The sequence below is a fragment of the Macaca mulatta genome, chromosome 9 (genome assembly GCF_049350105.2).
Source record: "Macaca mulatta isolate MMU2019108-1 chromosome 9, T2T-MMU8v2.0, whole genome shotgun sequence".
Taxonomy (NCBI): Eukaryota; Metazoa; Chordata; class Mammalia; order Primates; family Cercopithecidae; genus Macaca; species Macaca mulatta.
The window spans coordinates 89,227,605-89,255,307 of record NC_133414.1 but is presented as its reverse complement, the minus strand read 5'-3'; the positions used below and the strand labels follow the sequence as shown (position 1 = coordinate 89,255,307).

The window sequence follows — 27,703 nt, the reverse complement described above, 5'->3', positions numbered from 1 at the left end:
ATGTGAGCACATAGAAAGAAGATGGTCATCAGCAAGCTGGGAAGGGTGTCCCCACCAGGACCTAACCATGCTAACATCCTAATCTCAGTCTTTCATTCTCCAGAACTGTGAGAAAATAAATTTGTGTTGTTTAAGCCACCTAGTCTATTGTATTTTTTTTTAATGGTAGCCCAAGCTAATACAGATGCTAAAGAAATAAAATCTTTAAGTGTCACTTCCTACATTTTATCCTTGGTGGCTAGTTAAAATAAGCACTTCTGCAGTATAATATCAGAGGGGGCAATATGTTCTCCTGTGTTATCTCTTCTGTAGGATCAGTTACTCTACATCAAGTTGAAATTCCACTATGATGACCACTTCGAGGTTAGGTGTTATCGTTTTAAAAACTCTTTTAAAAATATGGTCTTATTGATTATTTCTATTTTACTTTCCTAGTATCCTGGCAGCTACCTCAGGCACATGATCCCCATTTTGTAGAAAAAGAGAGTTTAATTAATCTATTCAAGACAAGATATCAAGTTACAAGCAAGACTAGAAGAGCACCCAGGTCTCTTCAAGCAAATCCTTCTTTCATAACTAGCATAAAGAGAGATAAACAGCTACAGAATATGGATATACATAGATATCCTCTTCACATTCCAGAACAAAATACATAAATTATTAGAAAAAGCATTTCCTAACACCAACTTGAATCATTATATTCCTGATCAAAATACAAAAATATTATATGCTAACAGAGGAATAATATGATTCCATCACATTTATCTTGATAACTCAATATTAAATGTCTCAAGAGAGACTTTATACCCAAATACCCTAAGCATGTGATCTGTTTTTCTGAAAACACTCAACACCAACACATAATTTTAAAGGCCATTTTAAGATAGATTCTTTTACAGAAAATGATGTCACACTAAATGTTGTATTAAAATAATCCCATATGTCACTAGGAAGTATTTTGAATGCTTGGGGAGCTTGTTCCCACAGAGTTTGGCAGGTTGCGTATATTTCCCACCTGAAATGCTTTTATTTGACCACACCCTCCCCTGCTTCAGTATAGGTCATCTTGAGCACCCAGAAAACTTCTGGAATATTTGCTTCAGAATAAAAAGATATATAAATATGTATACATATTTTTCAGGAACAAAATATTGTATCCCTTTCCCAGAAAATATGGGGAGAAAAGGCCTACTCCTTTGAAAGATATCTGCTCTAGCACTGAAAATTCTTAGTAAACTCTGGTCAGTAAGCTGGTAGAGATAATTCAATGGGACATTTATTTAGTGTCAACTGCATACAAGGAAGCATGCTGAGTGCTTCTGGAGGAAAATATCAGAAGGTTCAATGTGGTCAAGAGAATAAAGCAGCTATCTGATAGCTTGAAAAAGAAGCAGAATGTGTTAAGTGTCCAGAGAGTATAAGGTGCTGTGTTCATCCAGAAGACTAACTTCCAACTAGAGTGAATCAAGAGATTTCAAGAAGAGGGCAAGATCTGGGTTTGACCTTCAAAGATGGATAGGATGTCACCCAGTGGGCTGGCACAGAAATGCGTTCTCAATGGACAAAGAACAAGCATCAGAAGAATGATTTAATTCAGGGACTGGTAAAAACCCTGGTCTGGATAGAGTTAGATGTGAATGAAGTATGATGAGGGGAAAAAACCTGAAATGTGGGTACAGGTTAGACTGTGGAGAGCTTCAGGCCCTATGGTCAGGAATTTGGTATTCACTGAGCAGGCAGTCAGGAGTTTAGAAGGTACTAGGCAGTGGATGATGATCAAAGTTTTCATTAAGAGTGCCCTAGTATCAGTTGGGAGAGTGTGGAATGAAGGAAGAAGGGCTCAAAGCAATTGACTTCATACTGAGCTCTGAGCAGGATAACCTCATATGAGGAGACATGGAACACAGCTGGGAAAATTTCAAGGTAGAGAGAGGAGGGAAAAAAAGCCTATGTTAAAGGATTCCACATAAAAGCTCAATGATTTACAATGAATCCAGCCACTGCTCACTCTAATCTGGATTGCACTGTCGTGGTTCATGTGTCTGTCTCGGCTCTCTATGACACTCCGTGTTCAGAATCATGGTGGAGTCTGTCAAGACACTTAAAGCCATATCTCATAAACATGAGCAAACCTGACATTTTTTTTTTTTTTTTGAGACCAGCGCCACTATGCTAGGCATTAAACAAATCATTTGTGCTGTGCAGCTGAGACCTGCTCCCTTGGGAAATCAGACTAACACCTTTGCAACATCATCAACCCCTGCCAAGGCAATGTACAAGAAGTCAAGGCTGACTTAAAACCAGTCTGCACAGATTCACTATCTGGAAGACGTTGAACCACTGCCCTAGAATGTTGGCATGTACATAGACGTGACCTCAGAACAGTCTGCTGGTAGTAGGTCCCTTAAGAACATCATATTCGAATTAATCTTTTAATTAATAATAAACAGACTATGAACATTTTTAAAATGCCTGATATATTCCACGAGGAGCTGAAATATTTATCTTCTCTACTATAGCCACCATTCTGTATGTGTCCACTGTCTGAGCATACATTACATTGGGCCAAGGAAGCATTTTAAAGAGGTAAAATTATACATGAGTCCTAGTAATTAAAATATTATATCTGAAGATTTTGACTATAGATTTTTAAATACAGCACACATTCTCCTTAAATATCTATGAGCTATAATCCTATTTTAGATATTTGTTTTTCTTTGTTACAGATGCACAACTGTCTTTTCCATTGGTGGCACACCCTAAAACCAAGACAATTTATAAACCACAATGGATTAAAACCAAATGACAGATCTAGGGAATCATCTTTTTTCCCCATTGCAAAATGTATTAAAAAGTTAGGAGCACCTTTGAGGATATACACATTCAAGAAAACCAAAATGAATCTACAGGTTTACCATAATCATCTATTAATATATTGATGATTCCTCAATTTACATGGAAAACAAAATTAATTTTATGGATTATAATAGACAAACTGGGCATCTGGCTGTACGACTGCAGGGTAGAATGCAAACCTGAGATCTGTCAGCCATAAAGTGATCAATAATTAAAATGGAGTTCACCTCCATCCTGTAATTTTAAAGTATAAGTACAGGTTTCTCTAAGTTTCCCTAAAATGTATGTTCAAGCTAAACATCTATACCATAATAATATTCATTAGTAATTATACCCTGTTGATTAACGAGCATTCTGTAAAATTTAAAGGAGAAAAAAACACACCCACCCACATAATTAGGACATGTGTTTACTTAATAATCCTGAATATCACTATGAAAAACACACCACTTCAGTGAAATCTAAATGACTGTATTTAACTGTTTAAATATTTTAGCAATGTATCCGAGTTGTGATGATTTTCCTCCAAGACAGAACACACCCATTAATAGACTGGAAAAACAAAAGCATTCAGATTCTAGCAGCTTCTTAAAAATCTAAAGCCAATCTCTTAAAAATTCAGCCTAAAGATCACTTCCTCCCCAGAGCCAGAGAACAATGAAGAGAACATGTTGCTTATTCATTTCTTACCTTTTTTCCTTTCCTTTTCCTATGAGCAGGTTTTGCATTTTTCTCCTTTGGTTCTTCACTCATCTTTCCTTTAAATCAGGTGTGTTTATAAAAGACAGATCACCGCCGGTATTCCAACATCCAAAACCACGACAAAGAGTCAAAGCATTGAGACCAAAGTCCATTTACGGGTGCTCCCCAGGCAAAGCAGCCGCTGCTTAAACCCAGCCCCTGCTGCTGTCAGAGAGACACGGACTGCTAATGTAGCCCTGTTCAGCTTTCCTCAGGAAGAAACTGGGTGTTCTCTGCATCAAACAGTCAATTATTCTTCTAAAGAAAATCAATATTTTAGCCTTTCATTTTTAACTAATCATTACCCTGAGATAAGATCCTGACAAGACTTTGTTGCTTGTTCCTCCACAGTGATTTGAGCCTGGAAATGGTGAGAGAGAGAGACACACACACACACACACACACACACACACCCTCACACACACAGAAATAAGCTACAGACTGCTGACAAGTCTCCGAAGCCTTCCCAGGGGCTGATTTGCTGCTTCAAGCAGGCTGGGAAGCTGAATGTAAATTGCTCTCCGTGCTGCTAGCCTCTCATACTAACACATGTGTTGAATGCATCAGGGCATACCGGAGGAGGCGGTCGGGAGAGTGATAAAAGATCAGGTTACTTGGTTTGTAAAAAAACACTCAATGATTCAAACAATAAAAGAGACCTACCACGACTGGAGAAGTCACATCACAGGCTACATTTTCTCCGTGATTACTTTTTTTTTTAATGTGACATGCAAAAAGATGCCAATCTTCACCTAAGGATTTCTAATGCAGGGTTAATGACGGAAAGCCCCATACCCAATTTGCCATGATTCATATTTAATCATTGGTTTTCTTCCATGAATATACTAGCCAACCAACCAACCAACAAGAAACCCTCCAGAATATTCAGGAAATACTAAGAGCAAAGCTGCTGTCTCTGTGGCAGAAACATTCTGTGCTTCTTGACTGTGTTTAGGGCAGTGCGTCTCAGATCACATTACACACTCCCCAGCTGCCCTGGCCACACACTGTGCCCACACTCCCCGCTGCACGCCATCCTGATCCCCAGGAATCTGGATATTTTCTGAGTATCTGGGATATTTCACACCTGGGTGGAAACCCCCTCACCACGCCTTCCATCCATTTAAACACAGCCAAATTACTATTATGAGCTGTCATTTAAGCATCTTTAGAAGCATGCCAGATACATTCTGATTCAGGAAAAAATAAGGTTCTAGGAGCCACCACAGACAACCACTAAGATGAAAACAGAGCACTTTGAGCAGATAACTGACACGGGTAGAGGGTGGGAGTGGGGTAACAAGTGGAAAGGGAGAAAGAAGGGGAGAGCGGGTTCAGGTCCATTCCTAGGGGCTGGGAGCCAGGAATAAATCATATTAGTTCTACACACTAACATTTTTATTCAGGAGACATGGCATTCAAATGAATATTAACTTTTTTGTCAGGAGAAATGGGATTCAAATGAATGTAAAACACAGCCATACAGGAAAAAACAAGTAGCAGAGGGCTAATTTTTCAGTGGTATGTGTTGGGGGGGACTTAAAAATGGTTTGAGGACATGATGCTAAAATATTAAACCAAAAGAACAGATGTCTTTAGGCTGAAATCGTCACCATTTTTTGCCTATCATGTAAAGTAGGTTTGTGTCCATATTCAACCAAGATTCCTTCTCCTACACCTGAAACACCAGTCCCGGAGAAAAACATGATTTAGAGGGATGCTTAGATGCTTTACCCAGGGCTGAGCAGGCCAAGCATAGGGATTCAAGTGACATGCTCAGAGACCCACGTGGATTTTACCAACCATAGGGCAGCTATTTGAGCTACTTTCTATTTGAGATGTGCGCATTAATTATAATAATATACATCTCAGTAAGTCTGGGATGGCCAGAATTCTGAATGGTGTTAGGCATCTAATCCCCATGTTCCATATTTCTGCTCAGATACTGAACTGCTATTTAACCACAGTTTCCATTTTCTGCCACTATTCAGTAACATTCCTCTTGTCATGCAATATAAAAGGTAGAACATCTCAAGATGGCAAAATAAATCTTTCAAGTTCTTCAGTGATTCAACCCTTGCTCATCTTCAAAAAACATGGGGAAATCTGGGGGGCAGGCAATACCTTTACTGCTTCTACCGCTCATTGACTTCAATCAGGTGAACCTTGTTTATTAGCTGTGTGTCTTTTGAGGGATGAGGATGAGGAAGGTGCTTTATACAAATTCTTCATAAGCTGAAGAGTCTAAGCAGATGGATTCAATTTCGACTTTCCGACCTAAATCTTGACATTCTTCACTAGGCAAGCAACTGAGATAGTACATCCACCTAAAATAATTTGTCTATAGCAGATTCCAGGCAGTAGGATTTACCTCCCAAAAAATGCCTTTGTCAACAACTATTTACTGACTCTCAGAAGAGCATGGGTCTCTTTCTTTAAAAACAGAAAACAAACAAAAACAACTGAAGGGGTACAAAAATTGAGATTAAATTTAGTTCATTTACGTAAAAATTTACAAGTTAATTGGGATTATAAAATATACAAAATACAATTAACATGATATGTCTGGCAAAGGGCATAGCACAAGAACATGTTTGAAGAAAATGTCATCATAAAATTATTTGTAAACTATAAACGTGTGTTTAAATTAATGCAAAATTTAGGAAATTGATCGAATAAACATGAATTGGCAGGAAATGAATCAACCTGTGACTTAATGTAGTTGTTTGCCCATTTCTTTGATAAAGCATGATCTTGGCTGTATTCATTTGTATATGTAAGGTTCATATTACAAGCTAAAGTGCTCCCTGCTGGTTGGATGGGAAAAAAACAGCACCTTTAAAGACTGGATTATGTGGCAAAATTCTACAAAAGATCATTTTAAGAAGGAATTATTCTTCCTGATGAGGAACTCGTAACTTTGAATAATATTTCAAGATGTCACGTTGTTTAATTAGGTCTGACAGAAAATCCAATTTTGAAAAATATGTTTAAAATATGTCAAATTATTTAGATAGCAAAATGTATCATTTAAAGTTATAATTTAATAATAAAACTATGTGGCATATAACATGTTTTATGTCCATTTTCTGTAACTTGATAAGTTCCAGACTTTTTAAAAGAAACAAATAATTACATCTCTGAAACTATGTAAGGCAAAAAGAGCTCCTATGTTAGAGTTAAGGCCTTAAATCATGACAAAATCAATGGTAATTTAATTTCTAACAATGTAAAAACATATTTTCACTTTATAAAATAGGACAAATTTCATTTCAAGGTTGAAAATTAAAACAACTTACCTTTAATAGAAAAAGTATTATTATTTAATGATGTTTCTCTACATCTCTACTCTAGAAATATGCATTCAAAGAAATAATGATTGTTTTAATATGCCCAAAGGTGTACCAGTGCATTTTAAATTAAAATTGCTCTGTGTAAAAGAGTAATTTGATTGACCTAAAAACAGTCTAGGGGTGATTACTTGTTTCAAAAATGTTAAATGTTAACTAGTTTGCAGCGGTAATCTCTTTTCAACCTAAATTATAAAATTCCCTCAGCTCTTGGGGAAGTTAAATTTAACCTAAGAAAAAACATAAGCTGAATACACGAAAAATATCAATTTGGATGCAAAGCTCTATTAGTTCATCAAAGAGGAAAACACGACTGGATTATAATGTTCCCACACTTTACTCCACAGAATTCACTGCCTACTTAGAGTTCACTCCTGATAGAAGTCATCATAAACTAGTTGATACAGATCTGAGACTGTTCTATTTTTAAATTAAATAACTCGCATAAGAGGACACCAACCAGGGCCAACTGAAGTCTCGTAGAACAGATCTATTTTTAAAACATAAAGTAACTTGCCATAGGAGAAATAACAGGGTTGGGGTTATTAGGAAGCACATTTTTTAAGCTATCTTCTGCATAAAATTCACTTGAAAACACTAACACTGAATATGATTGTTTGACTGACATGAAGGTATGTCATATTAAAGGTAAAACAAAATGAAGCAACAACCTTCCATTGAAGTTCAGCAGAAATGCCTATATGAATAGGCTAATTTTATTTTTAAGGTTAGGACGTCAGGCACTTACTGTAATTTACACTGCTAGTTGGCAAGCTAAAATAGTTACTAAATCTTACTAACAGCATTCCTTTGATACCATTCCTCGATGTTTAAAATACTTGTAAAAGTGAAAGACAAATCCACAGTCAAATAAGCTGTTTTTCTGAAAACAAAGGAATCTTTAGAGCCGAGTGAAACACTAAGATGCTGTGCCCGCTTCCTCCACTTGTGGCAAGGGTTTCCCTGAGTCACCTAGCCAGTGCACAGCATAGCTGGGACCAGAAACAATTCTACCAACTGCTCTGAAGAGCTTTCTTTGCACTCCACCAGTATCTCCCAGAGAATGCCAAATTAGCAGTGAAATGTGAGATGATATTCAATAGTAAACGAATTTGTCCTTAATAGTTATGCATTTACCTTCAATTTGAAAAAAAATAATAACTAAGCTCCATCAGGTGCATTTCATGAAAACTTCACTGTGGGGTTTTGGTATTTACTTTGCACTACTTAGTGCAAATGCCATCAGAGAAGGGAACAGGATAAAGAGAGTGAGAGGAACTAGGTGGCCATTCTTCCCATAGAGCTGGCATTGCCTTAGGCTAAGGATGGTCTTGAAGTTAGTTTCACCACTACCACCAGTATTCTTTCATTCTCCTGCTTGTCTACTATCTCAAGTGATGTTCCTGGGGCACTAAACTTCTAGGCCATAGAAAAGATTTACAAATACTAAAGCATCAGAGTATAATTGTACTGATATGGTTTGGCTGTCTCCCCACTCAAATCTCAACTTGAATCTTAGTAGCTCCCACAATTCCCACCTGTTGTGGGGGGGATGGGTGGGAAGTAATGAGTCATAGGGGCAAGTCTTTCCTGTGCTTTTTTTTATGATAGTGAGTAAGTCTCATGAGATCTGATGGTTTTATAAAGGGAGTTTCCCTGCAAAAGTTCTGTTACTCTCTCTTGTTTGCCACCATGTAAGATGTGCCTTTCTCCTTCAAACATGATTGCGAGGCCTCCCCAGCCATGTGGAACTGTGAGTCCATTAAACCTCTTTTTCTTTATAAATTACCCAGTCTCAGGTGTGTCTTTATCAGCAGCATGAAAACAGACTAACACATGTATGTATAAAAGTCATTATGTTTTATAAAATGTCTTCGTATTTTTAATGTGATGAAAGCATCTGAAGAAACCTGCTTTACATATTAGGCTTCTAGTCTTCTTTGAGTCTTCATGAAAAATGGTCACAGTGACATTGGTCCACCTTCTTACAGCAACTGGAAATTCAGGTAGGTATGGGGCGTAAGGTGAAGCAGAAATGAGATTGTGAATTGAGTTGCAATTTTCAACCCATCCTCAAATATCTACAATGATTTTTGCCATATCTAATGATCATTTGTAAATTAAGATAGAATTTTGTAAACCTAGTTTAACTGTAAGCAACATTATTTGTGACAGTATGGTTTTGATACACTAGATTCATTTTTGACAATGCATTGAACCCTTCAACCAGGTCCATAACAGGATTTTCCAGTTTTGTTCCAAGTTTTCTTTCTTTCCTGGTTATTCAGCCATATCACCATTAAAATACAATGATATAATAAAAGTACATTAGTAAAGTAGGGAGAGACAGAATGTTCAAGGAGACATAGCTGGTAAATGCATGGTTTGCTTTTTGTTTATTTACTTCCTTGAACCTTTGCATTTTCATTGGTATGGTTTTTTGAGCAGTGTAATTTTCTTTCACTAGACTAACAATTTTCTCTAGAGGCCCGGTGATATTTACATGGCAGATATACATTCTTTTGTGAGATGAGGAACCGATGAGCCATTCCTTTGATCTTCCCTAAATCCATGTGTTTTACTTCATAATAATAAAGATCCTAAATGATTTTAAAAGAACCATGATGATACAAAACCTTGCTTTGTAAAAGGTAATCTCCAACAATGCTCATATTAAAATGACTAAGAACTACGGCTGCTTATATTTGAGTCCATGGTGAAATGGGGTCAGTATTTCTGCTTGGCTTTCTTTTATTGCTGTGGAAAAGTCATACAAAAGATGGACAGATACAGCTCCACTGGAGTTCTTTATTATCAAATATCCATCCAACATAGCAGCTTCCCAACTCTCCATATTCCAACAACATAGAACTATCAAGACCCTTATTTGTTCATCTCCTAAAATAAAAGGGATTAGAAAAGGAATTAGATTTCTTAAAATTTTAACTTAAATGATATTTCCTAGTATCTTAAAACTTTATCCTAACCTTGATGGTACCTTGCCTAAGACCAACACGATATAATGATGAGTATGTCTGGATATCTCCTACCTTTTATTTGGTTTTGCTTAATAATTGTTGGCATAGATGTCTGAAATAATTTATTCAAGGAACAGGAGAAAAAAAATGAGCTTAAAAGATTTTTCTGGCCGGGTGCTCATGCCTGTAATCCCAGCACTTTGGGAGACTGAGGTGGGCGGATCACAAAGTCAAGAGATCGAGACCATCTTGGCCAACATGGTGAAACCCCGTCTCTACTAAAAATACAAAAATTTTCTGGGCATGGTGGCACGCACCTGGAGTCCCAGCTACTCTGGAGGCTGAGGCAGGAGAATCGCTTGAACCTGGGAGGCGGAGGTTGCAGTGAGCTGAGATTGTGCCACTGCTCTCTAGCCTAGCGACAGAGTGAGACTGTCTCAATTTAAAGAAAAAAGAAAAAAAAAGAATAAAAAAGATTTTTCTAGTCACACACACACACAAAATAAAATAAAATAAAAAAGGAGAATAGGAGAAAGTACAATGAAAGAGGAATGAGCTATTGAAGTGGGGAGTTTGTGGAATGAAGATTATGCAAGCTGTTCTAAGATGCTCCTGCCTTACTTGTACCCTCACCTGTGACATCAAAATATTGCCTCAGCGCCACGATCAAAAATGATACTGACATGAAAACCAGGACCAGGTTCTAGCCAAGGATATTTTCATCATGTCATTATTAACCCTCACATTAGTTGGAAGTCATAATTATAAAGTTAAGGTAACATCCTTAATTTTAAAATAAGTTTATACTGATTGTCATACAGTCTTCTGGGTTTGTCACGGTCCTTGACCCAGGTTTCTCCAACCAAATAACTGAGAACACATATTCCTCTTAAAGTGAGGGACTGCAGGACAATGTCAATCCTTTTATAATGATCCTTTAATTATTTGTAATATTGATGGTTTTGACACACAAATATGATTCATACATTTAAGACATGGTAAAATGATTCAGAAAATCCTATAAGAATCAGCAGTGAAAATGACATTTCCTCTGGAGTTTACCATTCATTATCAATCTAAACATTCCTCAATGAGGTATAAGGATGTGTGTTTGCTTATAACCTCATCAACATAAGTTAGCAACAATCTTTTGTCATACTTACCAAATTGGACAGATACAGCTCCACTGGAGTTCTTTATTATCAAATATCCATCCAACATAGCAGCTTCCCAACTCTCCATATTCCAATATTATGCTATGTTTTAATTTGCATTTCTTTGGCTGATAGAACACTCTTTATATTTCTTCACATTCTTCACATTTGCTACTAACTTTCATTACTTATTTCCTATTTTGTAAATTTTATTTTCATGACTATGCTCAGTCTATCAAGATAATCAATGAGGATGGATTTATTTTTAGGTCTAAGAAACAGAGGACAAAAGGACACACAGCCTCTATTCTAAATCAAAGTGAGAAATGAATAAGTGATTGGAGAGCCACAGGTGATATCTAAATAAGTTTCTATAAATTCCTATTCAGATGACAGCCAGCATATAAACACCATGGTTTCTTTGGTATACCGTATTTAGCTAACTCAAACCTACCACTGCTATTATAAACATATTCCAATTTTGCCTTTTTCTAACTTCCTCTACAAAAGAATTTTAAAATCAGAATTTTCCATGTAAATTAAAGTTAGCTTGAGATAATTAATCATTATATGATTCTGTATGAAAATTTATTTATCCTCTGGGATTATACAAAATCCTCCAAAGTTATTAAGAAATCTCTCCAAATAATTAACCTCAGTATACAGGTATTCTTTATTATTTAATTCTTGTAACATAGTATATAAAATTTCTTTTTCACTAAAACAAACCCAACTTTTATACTGACTTTGACTTACAAACTGAAGATATGCTCACTCAGAAACTGAAAATGTCCCCAAATAACTGAAAAGAACACCTAAGGAGGGAATCTGGCATAGCACCGCTGTCCAGGCATTTTTCAGGCTTGAAGGGTGGGAAAAATTATGAAAGAAATGAACTACAAGCTTGCTTTCTCTGCCTATAAAGGAGAAGACAGAGTAGGCAAAGATGGTCACATCTAGGTCCAGGCAAACTTTTACCATCTTTGAAAATGCTAGCAATATTCTGGTTCAGTACAATATTCTGAGACTTAATAAACATGCATAGCCTGTAAGCTCCTGGCACAAAGCTTATATCAACTGATATGTATATCTCAGGTGCCAGCCCAGGGCCTGGTACAGGCGAGGTGCATTATAAATACCATCTGAATTAACGAACTGACAAGTAACGGAGTTAGAGAGTTTTGTGTCATGCTGGACATTGTCCTACACGGAAAGTGTTATTCTATCTAAAAACTGAAGCCCAATTTTACAATTTGATGTGGTGTGAGAGACAGTATTGACATAGAAAGCTCAGCAGGCCACTTCTCACACACCACCAAAATATAAAGGTCATTCATAATGTGCATGTATCTGATGATTAGGGGTACCAAGCATCTTTACACACATCTGTTTGACATTTGTATGTATGTCTGCTTTTGAAAACTGCCTATCCAGGTATTTGGCCCTCTTTTTTTTTTTTTTTTTTTTTAGACAGAGTCTCGCTTTGTCACCCAGGCTGGAGTGCAGTGGCGCGATCTCAGCTCACTGCAAGCTTTGCCACCCGGGTTCAAGTGATTCTCCTGCCTCAGCCTCCTGAGTAGCTGGGATTACAGGTGCCTGCCAACATGCCTGGCTAATTTTCATTTTGTTTTGTTTTGTTTTTTGTTTTTAGCAGAGATGGGGTTTCATCATCTTGGCCAGGCTGGTCTTGAACTCCTGACCTTGTGATCCACCCGCCTCGGCCTCCCAAAGTGCTGGGATTACAAGCGTGAGCCACAGTGCCCAGCCATTTTGCCCATTTTTTAATCAGGTTATTTGCTTTTGTGCTGTTGAGTTGTTGGAATATATTTTAGGAATTGGAAGCCAACATGAGAAAAGACTGCAGCTTACTATTCACAATAGCAAAGACTTGGAACCAACCCAAATGCCTATCAATGATAGAGTGGATAAAGAAAATGTGGCACATATACACTATGGAATACTATGCGGCCACAAAAAAAGGATGAGTTCATGTCCTTTGCAGGGACATGGATGAAGCTGGAAACCATCATTCTCAGCAAACTAACACAGGAACAGAAAACCAAACACAGCATGTTCTCACTCATAAGTGGGAGTTCAACAATGAGAACACATGGACACAGGGAGAGGAACATCACACACTGGGGTCTGTCAGGAGTTGGGGGTCTAGGGAAGGGACAGCATTAGGAGAAATACCTAATGTAGATGACGGGTTGATAGGTGCAGCAAACCACCATGGCACGTGTATACTTATGTAACAAACCTTCATGTTCTGCACATGTATCCCAGAACTTAAAGTATAATAATAATAATAATAATAATAATAATAAAGAAAAGGCTGCAGCTTGTCCAGAACCACCAAGTGACCTTGAGGCAGTACATCCATCTGAGGCAGTACATCTTTCTGAGGCATTTCTTCTGAAGTTCCAGTTGTTTCCTGAATTTTCCTTCCTTCCTCTCTTTTTGTCTGAAACTCAGTGATGCCCCCATATAATTAGATTTGTACACATTCCCAATCCAGTTTGACCAATATTCATTATGCCTCTAATATGTGCCAGAGCTGAGCAAAGGGCTGAAGAGGCCAAGGTCACCAAGGCCCAGTGGGACTTGAGGCAGATGTACTGCCTCAAGGTCACTCTGTGGCTCTGGACAAGCCACAGCCTTTTTTCATGTTAGCCTCAGATTCCTAAAAAACATTTTTTATACAATATATTATATAAAATATAAATATATTGATTCTTTCTATATTTTGGATATGAGCCCCTTTTCAGATGTATAGTTTGCAAATATATTTTCCCATTCTGTAGGTTGTCTTTTTGTCTGTTGACTTTTTCCCTTGCTGTGCAGAAGCTTTTTTGTTTGATCTTATTACCTCACTCCAGTCAGAAGGGCTACTATCAGAATAGCAAAAGAAACAAGTGTTAGTGAAAATGTGGAGAAAAGAGTGCTGGTAGGACTCTAAATTAGTACAGCCATTAAGGAAGGAACAATATGGAAGTTCCTAAAAAATTAAAAATAAGACTACCATGTGATCCAACAATCCCACTACTGGGTATATATCCAAAGGATATAAATTCAGTATGTTGAAGAGCTATCTGCACTCCTAGCTCATTGCAGCACTATTCACAATAGTCAAGATATGGAATCAGCCTAAGTATCCATCAGCAGATAAATGGATAAACTGTGGTACACATGCACAATGGAATACTATTCAGCCATTAAAAAAATGAAACCTTGTCATTTGCAGCAATGTGGATGAACCTGGAGAACATTACCTGAAGTGAAACAAGCCAGGCACAGAAAGAAAAATACTGTGAGGTCTCACTCATATGTAGAATCTAAAAAAGTTACTCTCATAGAAGTAGAGAGTAGAATAGTGGTTACCAGGGATAGCGAAGAAAAGAGGGAAGGGGGATAGTGAGAGACTGGCCAATGGTATAAAGCTATAGTTAGATAGGAGGAATAAGTTCTGGTGGTTTATTGCATAGTATGATGATTAGAGCTAAGAACAATGTATTATATATTTCAATATAGCTTACAGAGAGGTTTTTTAAATGTTCTTATCATAAAGAAGTGATGTTTAAGGTGATGATATGTTAGCTTTCCTAATTTGATCTTTACACAATTTACACATGTATGGAACCATCACATTGTACCCCCAAAATATGTATGATTGTGTGTCATTTTTTAAAAGATGATGGTTCTTATTATCTTAAACCATCCCTTTCCTTAACCTTAGCCGATCTCATCCTAATTATGATCACCTCTCTCTACCTCCACTTTTCACCAGAATTTCAGAGGTAGGTGAGAGGAAGATTGGGAATTACGGTTAAGAGGTCCATATGCTGGACCAATTACTTGGTTGTTTTTAAGCTAAATAGTAAATGGCTTATTATTAAGATGACATCAGAATTGCTATCTGGTGTCAAAACTATGTCATCAAAATGTCCTTAGCATTTTGATTATGGAAGGAACAATAGACATGAGGCTGGGTGTAGTGGCTCATGGCTGTAATTCCAGCACTTTGGGAGGCCAAGGCAAAGGATTGCTTGAAGCCAGGGGTTCAAGGCCAGCCGAGGCAACAAAGAAAGACTCTGTCTCCACCAAAATAACTAAAATTAGCCAGGTATGGTGGCAAGTGCCTGTAGTCCCAGCTACTCAGAAGGCTGAGGCTAGAGGATCACTTGAGCCAGGAGTTTGAGGCTGCAACGAGCTATGATTGCACCACCGCACTTGAACCTGGGCAATAGAGCAAGACCCCATCTCCTAATGAAAACAACAACAAAAAAATGAAAAGCACGAAAGAGTACAAAATACACATAGCAAAGCCATGTAGTTCCTCTAATCTACACCTCTCCTGAGGCATTTCTACTGAAGTTGCAATTGTTTCCTGAATTTTCTTTCCTTCTTCTCTTTTAGTCTGAAACTCAATGATGTCTTCATACAGTTAGACCTACACATTCCCAATCCAGTTTGATGAATATTCATTAAGTCTCTAGTATGTGCCAGAGCTGAGCAAATGGTTGAAGAGGCCAAGGTCACCAAAGCCCAGTGGGACTGGTAGATGTACTGCCTCAAGGTCACTCTGTGGCTCTGGACAAATCACAGCCTTTTCCCATGTGGCTTCCGATTCCTAAAATGAAGGGGCATTGGATGTACCTCAGGATCTCTAAAGTCCCGCTTTAGTTCTAAAATTTTCTGATCCTGTGACAGTCCCTAATACAGCAGCCAGCATTACCCTAACAAATACTGAAATTAGTACCTTCAAGCGAGATCCTGCCTAACAAATATCTAAAATTGGCCTAGCAGTTGGGCAGCAAGGAAATTGATGTTGCATGCTGGAGAGTTAGAGTCTTGATGTACACAGGTGGTGAAACACTTGGTAAACCTGGCCTGCAGTAACTTGAAAGGCAGACTGCATGCTTGTTGTGCCTGTAAGTTTTATGTATATTGGTTGTTATTGTCAACATTTGGGAAAGTTTTGGAAGCAAGAGATCAGCTTAGGCAAAAATTATGAGAAAGTTTAAGTATAGGATAGAGAACATTAAGAAATTTGGGGACTTGCAGAAATGAAAAGGCTGAGTGCCCCCAAAGACCCCAGACAGTAAGATAGGATACTGAGAACACTTTGAAGGATAAAACCCATTGAGATTTAGTCCTGGAACAAAGGTCAGATTAAGAATATGCCCTTCTCTCTATCACTTCAGGTAACATATAATAGCTGCCTCTAGATGAGAGATATAGCCAAGGGAATTAGAAAGTAAAGGAAACAATAAGGTTTGGTAGTTATACCCTGACAGACCTTTGGGTGAGGTTATTGGCAAATGGAATTAACTGGAAGCATATAGATTAGACGTGTACCAAGGTGAAGAATTATATTACTAAGCTGCGTGCAGTGGCTCACGCCTGTAATCCCAGCACTTTGGGAGGCCAAGGTGGGTGGATCACCTGAGGTCAGGAGTTCAAGACCAGCCTGCCTGACATGGTGAAACCCGTCTCTAGTAAAGATTCAAAAATTAGCTGGGCGTGGTGGGAGGTACCTGTAATCCCAGCTACTCAGGAGGCTAAGGGTTGAATTGCTCGGGAGAATTGCTTGAACCCAGGAAGCAGAGGTTGCAGTGAGCTGAGGTTACACCATTGCACTCCAGCCTGGGTGACAAGAGTAAAACTCCATCTCAAAAACAACAACAACAAAAAAAGACTTTGACATTTTGAGTGTTAAAAAAGGGGAAAAAAAACTTAGAATTTCCAAAGTTACCTTCAAACTTGCAAAGGTAGGAAGCAGAATGCAAGAGATGTATAGATTTCAAAGATGGTACAGTCTTCAATAATCACTTTAAATGTGAACATGGATGAAAATGGATGAGAAAGAATTTTCCAGAGTAGTGACAAGGGCTACAGAGAGCAATCAGCAGGGAATTGCTCTCAGAGGGTAGAATTTGAGCCTAATCAAGAAATTTTATTCAATGTCAGAGCAGAAGCACCTCATAATGTATACCCAACAGTAGCCCAAAATTTCTATGGACTAGGGATAGCTATGGCTCACCTTCATTTTTCCAAATGGCAGTTTTATTGTGGTTACCTGTCTTTACCCCACCACTATATATTTATTCAATGTGATGGAAGATACTATACCTTGAGCCAGATGCAGTAACCATCTAAGACTTTGGATTGACTCTGGAGGAGTAGGGGAGGGCACACGATTTGCAGTGACAGAAGAGCTGGTCTCTGGCAGAGACAGCTTGACATCCAACCAAGATGTGTGCTCTGCTTCTACAATATATTGTACAATGTGTATTCTATACAATGTGCAATATCTATACTGTAGATATTGTAGCCAGGGGCTACATTTAGTACCATGTTGCTTTGAGGTGGGACCACATGACTAATTCTCACTAATAAAAAGTAGAAATTGCATGTATCACCTCCAGAACAAAGTAGTTAAAAAGTAGGTATCTGTCCACTTTCCTTTTTGTATTTGTCCACTGAAAGGACAGGATTCTGAGCCACTAGGGGTTATGGTAGCTGTAAGATAAAAGGCTTCTGGGTCTGCAAATTACTGCATGGAAGACTGTCTGCCAATATATTAGGTGTATTAGTCCATTTTCAAACTGCTATACAGAAATACCCAGGACTGGGTAATTTATAAAGGAAAGATGCTTAATTGACTCACAGTTTTGCATGGCTGGGGAGGCCTTGGAAACTTACAATCATGGTGGAAGGGGAAGGGAAAGCAAGGACTTTTTTCACATGGCAGCAGGAGAGAGAAGAAAGCATGTGTAGGAGGAACTATCAAACACTTATAAAGCCATCAGATCTTGTGAGAACTCACTCACTCTCACGAGAACAGCATGGGGCAAAACTGCCCCCATGGTCCAATCACCTCCTGCCAGGTTTCTCCCTAAACACCTGGGGATTACAATTCAAGGTGAGATCTGGGTGGGGATACAAAGCCTAACCATATCATTAGGTGAAGATGAACTTGAATTACATTAAGCCACTGAGATTATGGCTACTTTCATTAGAGTTTCCGTAACTAATACAAACTCCAGATTAAAAATTCCTAAAACTTAAAACTCGAGATGCCCAGGTGCTGTCTCTAAAAGCATTTATTCACCTCTAGAAACCTTGTAGAAATGGCTGATTCAAGATCTGGAGTCAAGATCTGGAGCAGAGAAATGTAAGATGAGCCTAGAACATCTTGGCACGACAGAAAGCAAGGAAGCTGTCAAAATCCACTGCAGTCATGTTAAAAGGACTCAGTGCCAACTTAAAGAGGCTTCCAAATAGCCAGAGTGAGGCATCAAAAACAGTAATAGATAGAATGGATTAAAATACATTTAATATGTTTAAATCCAGAAATTATAATAATACTTTAAAAAATACCCCAAAACATTATTTACCTTTGGAGGATACCTCAGGGAACCAACCGACCAAATATTAAATAAGGAAAAAATCAAAGATTAATCCTTTGTTTCAGCAACTGTACCTCAAAGTAGCCAAACTGTTGATAAAGGCAAGTTTTTCTATGTCAAAATATTCCAGGTAATAAATTAAGAAAGAATGACAGTTTTAGAATTTTTGTGATCCTACTGAAATGATGGATCAAAGCAATCATCATCAATGGCTGCTAAACCCATTAGCTGAAAATTTGATGGGGAACTTTATAATGGATGGATGGTCCAAGCTAATAATGCACAAACATGTTCACCAATGTTAACATCACAAAAAGAGAGACGGCTAGACAGTATGTGTTTCTAAAGGAAAGCACACAACAGCATCTATGAAATATTTCTAGCAAAAAATAAATAAATCAATATAAATCTGGTTGAGTTTCTCAGTATTATTATTATTATTATTATTATTATTACTATTAGAGACGGATTCTCACTCTGTTGCCCAGGCTGGAGTGCAATGACGTGACCTCAGCTCACTGCAACCTCTGCCTCCCAGGTTCAAGCAATTCTTCTGCCTCAGCTTCCCAAGCAGCTGGCATTACAGGTGAGTGCCACCATGCTTGGCTAAGTTTTGTATTTTTAGTAGAGACAGGGTTTCAACATATTGGCCAGTCTGGTCTTGAACTCCTGATCTCGTGATCCACCCACCTTGACCTCCCAAAGTGCTGGGATTACAGGCATGAGCCACTGCACCCGGCCTGTTTCTCAGTTTACTTATTATTATAATTATACAAGAAATGCAGGAAATAGAGGCACATGATACCAGTATCACCAGGATGCAACCAGCAAAATCTGAACTGTGAGAAATTCTAAGAACAAATTACCTAATTCTCTCAAAAAATATATTACAAGGGGACTGGGTGAGGTGGCTTACACTAGTAATCCCAGCACTGTGGGAGGCCGAGACAGTCCAGGAGTTGGAGACCAGCCTGGGCAACATAGTGAGACCTTATCTCTACAGAAAATAAAAAAATGTAGCCAGGCATGGTTGTATATGCCTACAGTCCCAGCTATTCAGGAGGCAGAACTCAGAGCATGGCTTAAACCCAGGAGGTTGAGGCTGCAGTGAGCCATGTTTGCGCCACTGCACTCCAGCCTGGACGACAGAGTGAGACCCTGTCTCAAAAACAAACACCAAAACAAATGAACAAAAATATATTACAAGGGTGAAAGGGGAGAAGGAGGAGGTCTGTTGATTAAGAGACAAGCCTATCAACCAAAGGCAACATGTACATCTTGATTGCATCCTGACTCAAACAAGCCTATTATTTTAAAAAAGATAATTTCAGAAATAAAAACATTTAATGTTTGATGACATTAAGATTCTTAAATTGTTGGTGTGATGTAGTATTTTATTAAGGATACTGAAATTACTTATAGATTGTCAATGATTCTAAAATTCTACTTTCAGGTAAATGGGGATAGAGTTACAGATAAAAAAGAAATTAGCTACCAGTTATAAATTGTTGAAGCTAGACTAAAGGTTACATGGAGGTTAATTATCTGATTCTAATTTTGCACATATATGAAATTTTCCCCGATAAAATGTTTAGGCAAAATAAAAAACAGTATCAATCTCATATGAGCTCTTAATAAGTCTGATCCCAAAGTCCAAATGCCTAGTAAATATTTATGCATCTTCTATATGCAATGGAATCATATAAACATGGTTTGTTTTTTTTGTTTTTGTTTTTTTTTTTGCCTGTTATAATAAACTAAGTTACTGATAGACTTTTTTCAAGGTAGCACATTGACTTGGCTCATTAACCATGTGGATGACAACTGAAGTCACAGATGACTGTGGCTTGAAGCAGGATAAAACTCTGGCAACAGATAGCATGAAAGAAGAGAGCACCTTAATCTCCGTGGCAATGCCTTCATTCCATAGAAGACAATGAAACTAGTTTAAAGAAAAAAAGGCATTGGTATGCCCAATCAGAAAATAATCTTGTAATTCTTTCCTTTCAACCATTACCATTCTGAAAGGTCTTACATGGAAAAAGATTTCATTGGCTATTATGGATAATTTATCATGACCATTTTTTAAATGTACTATTTCAACCAACTTCCTTTCAGTATTGCTAAATTGCTATTGATTTTCCTCTCAACCAATCCTAACTAAAGATACAGCCTTCCTTTCAATTTCCATAATTTTGCCCCTCCCTAATAATTGTTGGCTGCTACTTGGATTTCTAAAAAGAGTAGGTGTAGTCTTTGAGCCACAAATTCTTTTTTTATGTTTACTGTGGATATACTTTATAAAAAGCGCATAATGAAAATATACTTTAGACAAGTTTGATTTATTCTATTTCTGTATTTCTCCTTCCAGGTGAAGATCTGAGAACAGTCCAAAACTATTTACTGAAGAATTCACGGCCAACTCTTGGAATCCAGTACCATAATTTAGCCCTGCCCTATCCAATATAGTAGCCGCCAGTCATATGTGGGGATTGCACCCTTGAAATGCATTGAGTGGGAATAGGGATGTGCTGTAAATGTAAAATACACACTGGACACTGAAGACTCAGTATGAAAAAACATGTAAAATATCTCTTCAATAGTTACTTATACTTACTACATGTTGTAATGATAATATTTTGAGTACATTAGATTAAAATGTTATTAAAATTAATTACATCTCATTCACTTTACTTCTTTATGAGGCTATTTGGGAACTACTTGAAAAGAAAACTGAAGATAAACGGAAATGACAGTCAATCCACACAAATAATTGGGACTGAGTGTTTCAGATGTAATGGTTCTAGTTTACTATGTTTTTAAGATCAACTTAAAAGTGAAGAACAACATAAAGAATGCTTATATATATCTGCAGTAACATCGTAACTATAGTTCATGAGTCTGTTGCCTAGCCCTTCTCAAAGGTCCTTGTGGCCATTTAGCAGACATGGACATTGGGAAATCTGCAGATACTCAAGTCCCTTCTACAAAACAGCATAGTATTTGCATACAATCAACTCACATGTTCCCGCATACTTTAAATCATCTCTAGACTACTTATAATACCTAATACAATGTAGATGTTATGTAAATAGTTGTTTAACTGTATTGGTTTTTTATTTGTACTTTTATTGTTGTATTGTTATTTTCTATTGTTTATTTTTCTGACATATTTTCAATCCACAGTTTGTTGAATTCGTGAATGCAGAACCCGTGGATACAGAGGGCCAACTGTAGTTAATGACATTGAAGACACCATGCAGAAAGGTGCTGAAAACCTAGCAGTTATCCCAGATACCTCAAACGACACGTGTGTGCCAGACAGCAAGAGACACAAAACACAGGGGCAGCAGCAGGTTATCACAGAAGTCATGACTGGGGTTGGTGTTCAGCAGCAATCATGACCAGCTCCATTAGTAAAGTCCTAAGTGGACATTTTCTGGGGTATGACCTTGGCTGTATTATTTAGCTTGCCACATTCTTCTGCTCCTGCCATAATTCCAAGCCTTGTTCTCCAGGCTTCCATTCAAATCTGCAAGCTACCCAACATCCTTCATTTTTTATTTTATTTTTAATTTTTTTTGTGGCAGAGTCTTGCTTTGTCAGCCATGGAGTGCAGTGGTGCAGTGGAGCAGTGGAGTAATTACGGCTCACGGCAACTTTGACCTCCCAGGCTCAAGCAAATATTCTTCAAATGGATGATTTTTCTGCTAAAGTTAGCCAGAATCACAACCACTATGGAGAACAGTTTGTAGTTTCCTCAAAAAACTAAAAATTGAACTACCATATGATCCAGCAATCCTACTGTTGGGTATATACCCGAAAGAAAGGCAATCAGTATATCGACAAGATATCTGCACTCCCATGTTTGTTGCAGCACTGTTCACAATAGCCAGATTTGGAAGCAGCCTAAGTATCCATCAACATATGAATGGATAAAGATGGTACAACATTCAACATATGAATGGTACATATACACAATGGAGTACTATTCTGCCATAAAAAGGATGAGATCCAGTCATTTGCAGCAATGTGGATGGAACTGGAGGTCATTATGTTAAGTGAAATAAGCTAGGCACAGAAAGACAAATATTACATGTTCTCACTAATTTGTGGGATCTAAAAATCAAGTCCATTAAACTCACAGACAGAGAGATCAGAAGCATGATTACCAGAGACTTGGAAGGATAGTGGAGGCTTGGGGGAGAGGTGGGAATAGTTAATGGGTACGAAAAAATAGAAAGCATAAATAAGACCTACTATTTGATAGCACAACAGGGTGACTATAGTCAATAATAACTTAATCGTATAGTTTGAAATAACAAAGAATGTAATTAGATTGTTTGTAACTTAAAGGATAAGTGCTTGAGGGGATAGATATACCATTCTCCATGATGTGCTTATTTCACATTGAATGCCTGTATCAAAACATCTCGTGTACCCCATAAATATATACACCTACTATGTACCCACAAACTTTTTTTAATAATTTAAAAATCTAAGAAAAAATAGAAAAAAAAATAAAGTTAGCTAGAATCAATTTCTTGTTTGCAACCAAGAACAATATTTTGATTTCAGATTATAGAATGTACAGGACAATGAACTAGACAGTAAACACAAAGATCACCATCCCTGAGTGCACACCATAACCAGCCTACTACATGTGAAGTAAGGCATGGAGAGATTGGAGGGGAATTAAGTTAATAATTGAATTGAATAACTGAGTTAATAGAAATTTTGGCTGGGCATGGTGGCTCACTCCTGTAATCCCAGCACGTTGGGAGGCCAAGGCAGGCAGATCACCTGAGGTCAGGAGTTCAGGACTTGCCTGGTCAACATGGTGAAACCCTGTCTCTACAAAAAATACAAAAATTACGTTAGCCAGGTGTGGTGGCAGTCACCTGTAATTCCAGCTACTAGGGAGGCTGAGGCAGAAGAATCACTTGAACTCGGGAAGCAGAAGTTGCAGTGAGCTGAGATTGTGTCACTGTATCCAGCCTTGGCGACGAGTGAGACTCCATCTCAAAAAGAGAAAAAAATAAATCTAGACTGAATTACTTCAAGACAGACTGGCGTTCGAGAGTGTTCCCCTCACACACTCCTCCTGATGGTTCTGGTAGGCTCTTTGAGCTGTTGACTGGCTACATATAACAAGAAGTTACAGCTGAAAGTAACATTCCACAACAAATCCAAAGAAAACACGCCCTAACCTTCTTTCTAAGACCCAGATCCTGGTGGAGAGAAGGGGTAGAAAAAAACTCTTTTCCTTTTGTTTCCCTCTTTTGGAAACCTACTTAGAATTTCTGTTAGTCAAGAGGCATGAATGACCCCTATGTCTCTGATGAGATCAATATCACATAGAAATTTTTAGAGTTGCCAAGGGCTACCTGAAAGATAATTAGCAGTGGCTAGAAAGGTAACATATTTAAGTGAATACAACAATTAATCTTAAGGATCTTTACACACCTATTAATTAACTCTTATTATCATAGGTTCTCCAAATCCAAGGAACTGATGACCATTTTCCCCCCACCCTTTTAAAACATTCTGTGCCTGTCCTGTAGCCAGGAAGTAAAGAAATTTGTTTTAATCAAAACATATGAATTATTGCCTTATGTAAAATGTTATCTATGGATTTCTATCCCAGGATATCTTGCCTTGATCTCAAAGGACTCACTATAAAGAGAATTAAGTACTTAAGGGCAGGTAATACAAAATAATAAAAGGCAGTTTTAGGACAAATAGCCTCCATATCTTTTTCATGTAGCAAACAAAACATTTTAATCCATAATTAGGAAAAAAATTTTTTTTAATCATGACCTTTGAGGTTTCTATTGCTTTCTGGATATTCTCAATATTTCTAAAAGTATGAACAATGTTTATTCATTTCCTTTAGGGCCTTTGAGGCTAGGAGGCCAAATGTGTGTTTACTATAAGAAAATTAAATATGTACTAAAGGTAATTTTGATGGACATGTTCTAAGAAAAATATCTCCTGTTCAAGGGAACTGTGATGAAGTGGATGGTTGTCTCACTCAAGTTTTAATCCATTAATATTTGTGCTGACAAAAAAAGCTACAAACAGGAAAATGAAGGTGTCTACATGGGTTTCTGTGAGTGAAATTTCCTATAAACTTTGACTTAAAAGCGGTTACAGTGAAAGCACGTACTTATACATTAAAAATAGATGGCCTGGAACCAATACCTATTTTCCACATGCTCTAAACCGCAAATTAGGATAAGTCACATGTTTATGTAGTCCCATTGAAGCTTCCTTCCCTACATCATTGCACTGGGCAAATGACTGATATTCATAGAAGAGATTTATAGAACTAAAACTTATTAAATAATTCTGTTTTAATTTTCATACGAAATGTGAGAAAAAATTAAAATAATCAGTTTCTCTTCTTCCTCTCTCTTTCCCTGTTCATCTACCCATATAGAAATCTTTCCACCTACCTTTCTATATCTTTCCCTATAATCCTTTCAATGTTTCTTTGTAAAGATTTTATAGCAGGGACTATAGCCACAAAAAAGGCTCACACAATCTAAAGCTAATCCCTGGACTACAGCTTTCACACCCATCATACTAGGCAACAGTTAATAATACGGTGTATGCTACTTGGTCCTTCGGGGGCTTTCTCTAAAAATAAATACATTTTTCAGTTAAAGACTTTATGAACTTCTTCTAAAAGTCTGGATTACAATATGTACCTGATTCTTTCCAGTCTCATTCTTTCAAAAATATATTATTTAGTCATTCATTACATTTAATAACATTTTGCAAATTAATGTTAACTTACTATCATACTTTTTGCATTTCAACTATAAGGATAAAGATATATGCCTCTTTTTACACACACACACACACGACTATATGTGAAAAAATATGTATATAAGAAAAGTAAAATGCAGACAGAGAAAATTTTTTATGAGTTTTGCCATTTGTGATCTGTAATTAATCTGCATAAAATTTACATTCATAGCAATGTTCGTTTTTTTTTTTTTTACAGGCATTCCTTTGTGAACTATTGCTATGTTATAACAATAGTTTCACTATGATGAGGTCTTTGAGAGGTTTATAAGGGTTAGTCCTGCTGGTTTTGCCTGAGAAACACATGTTCTCTGGCTTCCTCACCATTACCTTGTAGGGAATGACAACTGTTCTTTTCAGGCAACCATTAGCAATTTCAGACTGATTCTGGCTTAATGGGATCCTTTAGATTATTGCTACTTCCAACAAGGTAAGTATCCACTGAAGTCTAGGGTGTCTGAAGGAGTGAAACATTCTAGAAAAATAAATAACATATTCAGACCTTGATATGAAGCACAGAAACTGTCAACTCAAACAAGTCCCTGGAAAATCAATGTTTAAAAAAAGATTGATGAACGGTGGCAGGTAAAAGGGCTTCACATTTTTGTAACTGTCCCGTGGCTATTTCTTGCCCACAGCCCAGGGAGAGCTAACTTATCAAGATAGGAGAATTGCAATAGTGAAAGTGTAACACATGTAGAGCTAACCAAACAGGAGGCTGGAGTTTTATTATTACTCAAATCAGCTTCCACAAAAATTCGGAGGCTAGGGTTTTTGAAAGAGAGTTTGGTGGGCAGGGAATTAGGAAATGGGGAATGCTGATTGGTTATGTTGAAATCAAATCATAGGGATTGGAGCTGTCTTCTTGCACTGAGTCAGTTCCTGGTTGGGGCCACAAGACCAGATGAGCCAGTTTACTAGTCCATATGGCACCAGTTGGTCTATCAGAATGCAGGGTCTGAAAAATACCTCAAACACCAATCTTACATTTTACAATAACAATGTTATCTATAAGAGCAACTGGAGTAGTTAGAAATCTTGTGGTCTCTGGCTGTATGACTCCTGAGCTGTAATTTCCGATCTTGTGGCTAATTTGTTAGTTTTTAAAAGGAGGTCTGGTGCCCAAATAAGAAGGGGTTTTGTTTTAGGGAGGAACTGTTATCATCTTTGCTTCAAAGTTAAACTGTGAACTAAATTCTTCCCAAAGTTAGTTTGCCTGCAACCAGGAATGAACAAGGGTAGCTTGATGATTAAAAGCAAGATGGAGTTGGTTAGGTGAGATTTCTTTCACTGTCATCATTTTCCTATGTCAGATTTTTCTCACTATCATAATTTTTGCAAAGGTAGTTTCATTTTCCCCAACATATTGCCAACAAGAAAGTAAAACAAAAAAAAAAAAAGAAAAAGAAAGGCACGAAAGGACTGATTGACAGTTCACACTGAATCCTTCCCCCATAATTCTTCAGCTTGAGACTCAACCTTTTTAGTATTCCTAACAGCATGCCTGCAGCATCATGTACAGCATCCCTGCTAACAGGCTCAGTGAGGAAAAGAAGAGAAATTTGAGAAATGTGGATTTTACCTGATATGAATAAGACTGTGATACAAATAAGAATGTAACACTTCTGGAATTGTCAGTTTTGCACATGTGAATTTATTCTACATATTGTGTGTTCTCTTTAATAATTAGATACTGGGAAACTGTGCTGAAGGAAAAACAAATGCTTGAAATAGATCTTTAACAAGCTGTGAAATGGCTGAACACTCAACAATAATGAAATCACCAACACTGAAATTAAAATTTACCCAAATAAATCCACTGCTATGAACATTAATGAGAACAATATTTTATATGTCAAATATGCATGCCCTAATCAAACATGGAAACAGTCCCATATGCAGTTGCAGCCATTACCTTACTATACGCTACAGTAGAATAAACTTATTTTTAATATTGTGTCAGAAAAAATTTTCCAGATTGCCTATCCACTAAATCTGATAGGATTTGAGAATAAATGTTGAGAAGTACCAGTAGATTTGTCCACTGGATACTTTAATGGTCTTAATATAAAGTCAATAGTATATCAGACATGTTTCACTTTAAGCAAATCCAATATACAAAAGTACATTTTTGAAACAAGTATATTACCAGAAGACTACTTAAATCAAAAAATTAATTCATATCAGGGAATCCACTGAATATAGAATTCTCCTGATTTTTAAAAAATCCAACTATTTAAATGTAATCTTTGAAACTCTTTTAGGATTCCCATCACTAATGTGAATGCCCCCAAATAAGAAAACAGAAGCATGGAATCACCTGTTCCCTTACAAACTTTCAGTAGACTGGGACATTAGAAATCCAAAAATTAAATCATATTTACAAGAAACCAAGTTTT

At 37.3% G+C, this 27,703-nt stretch overlaps 1 protein-coding gene across 5 annotated transcripts in view; it reads right to left on the bottom strand.

The window, feature by feature from the left end:
• The window catches only part of ANK3 (ankyrin 3), a 701,075-nt gene that overhangs the window by 541,166 nt on the left and 132,206 nt on the right, over positions 1-27,703 (bottom strand). The window contains exon 1 of one of the 5 annotated variants that reach the window (XM_015147570.3): positions 3,547-3,966. The exons of the other annotated variants lie outside the window; for them this stretch is intronic. Within the exon in view, the coding sequence (XP_015003056.1) occupies positions 3,547-3,609 (63 nt within the window). The 5' untranslated portion in view covers positions 3,610-3,966. Of the gene's footprint in view, positions 1-3,546; positions 3,967-27,703 lie in introns of those variants that run through there. 5 annotated transcript variants of the gene reach the window in all.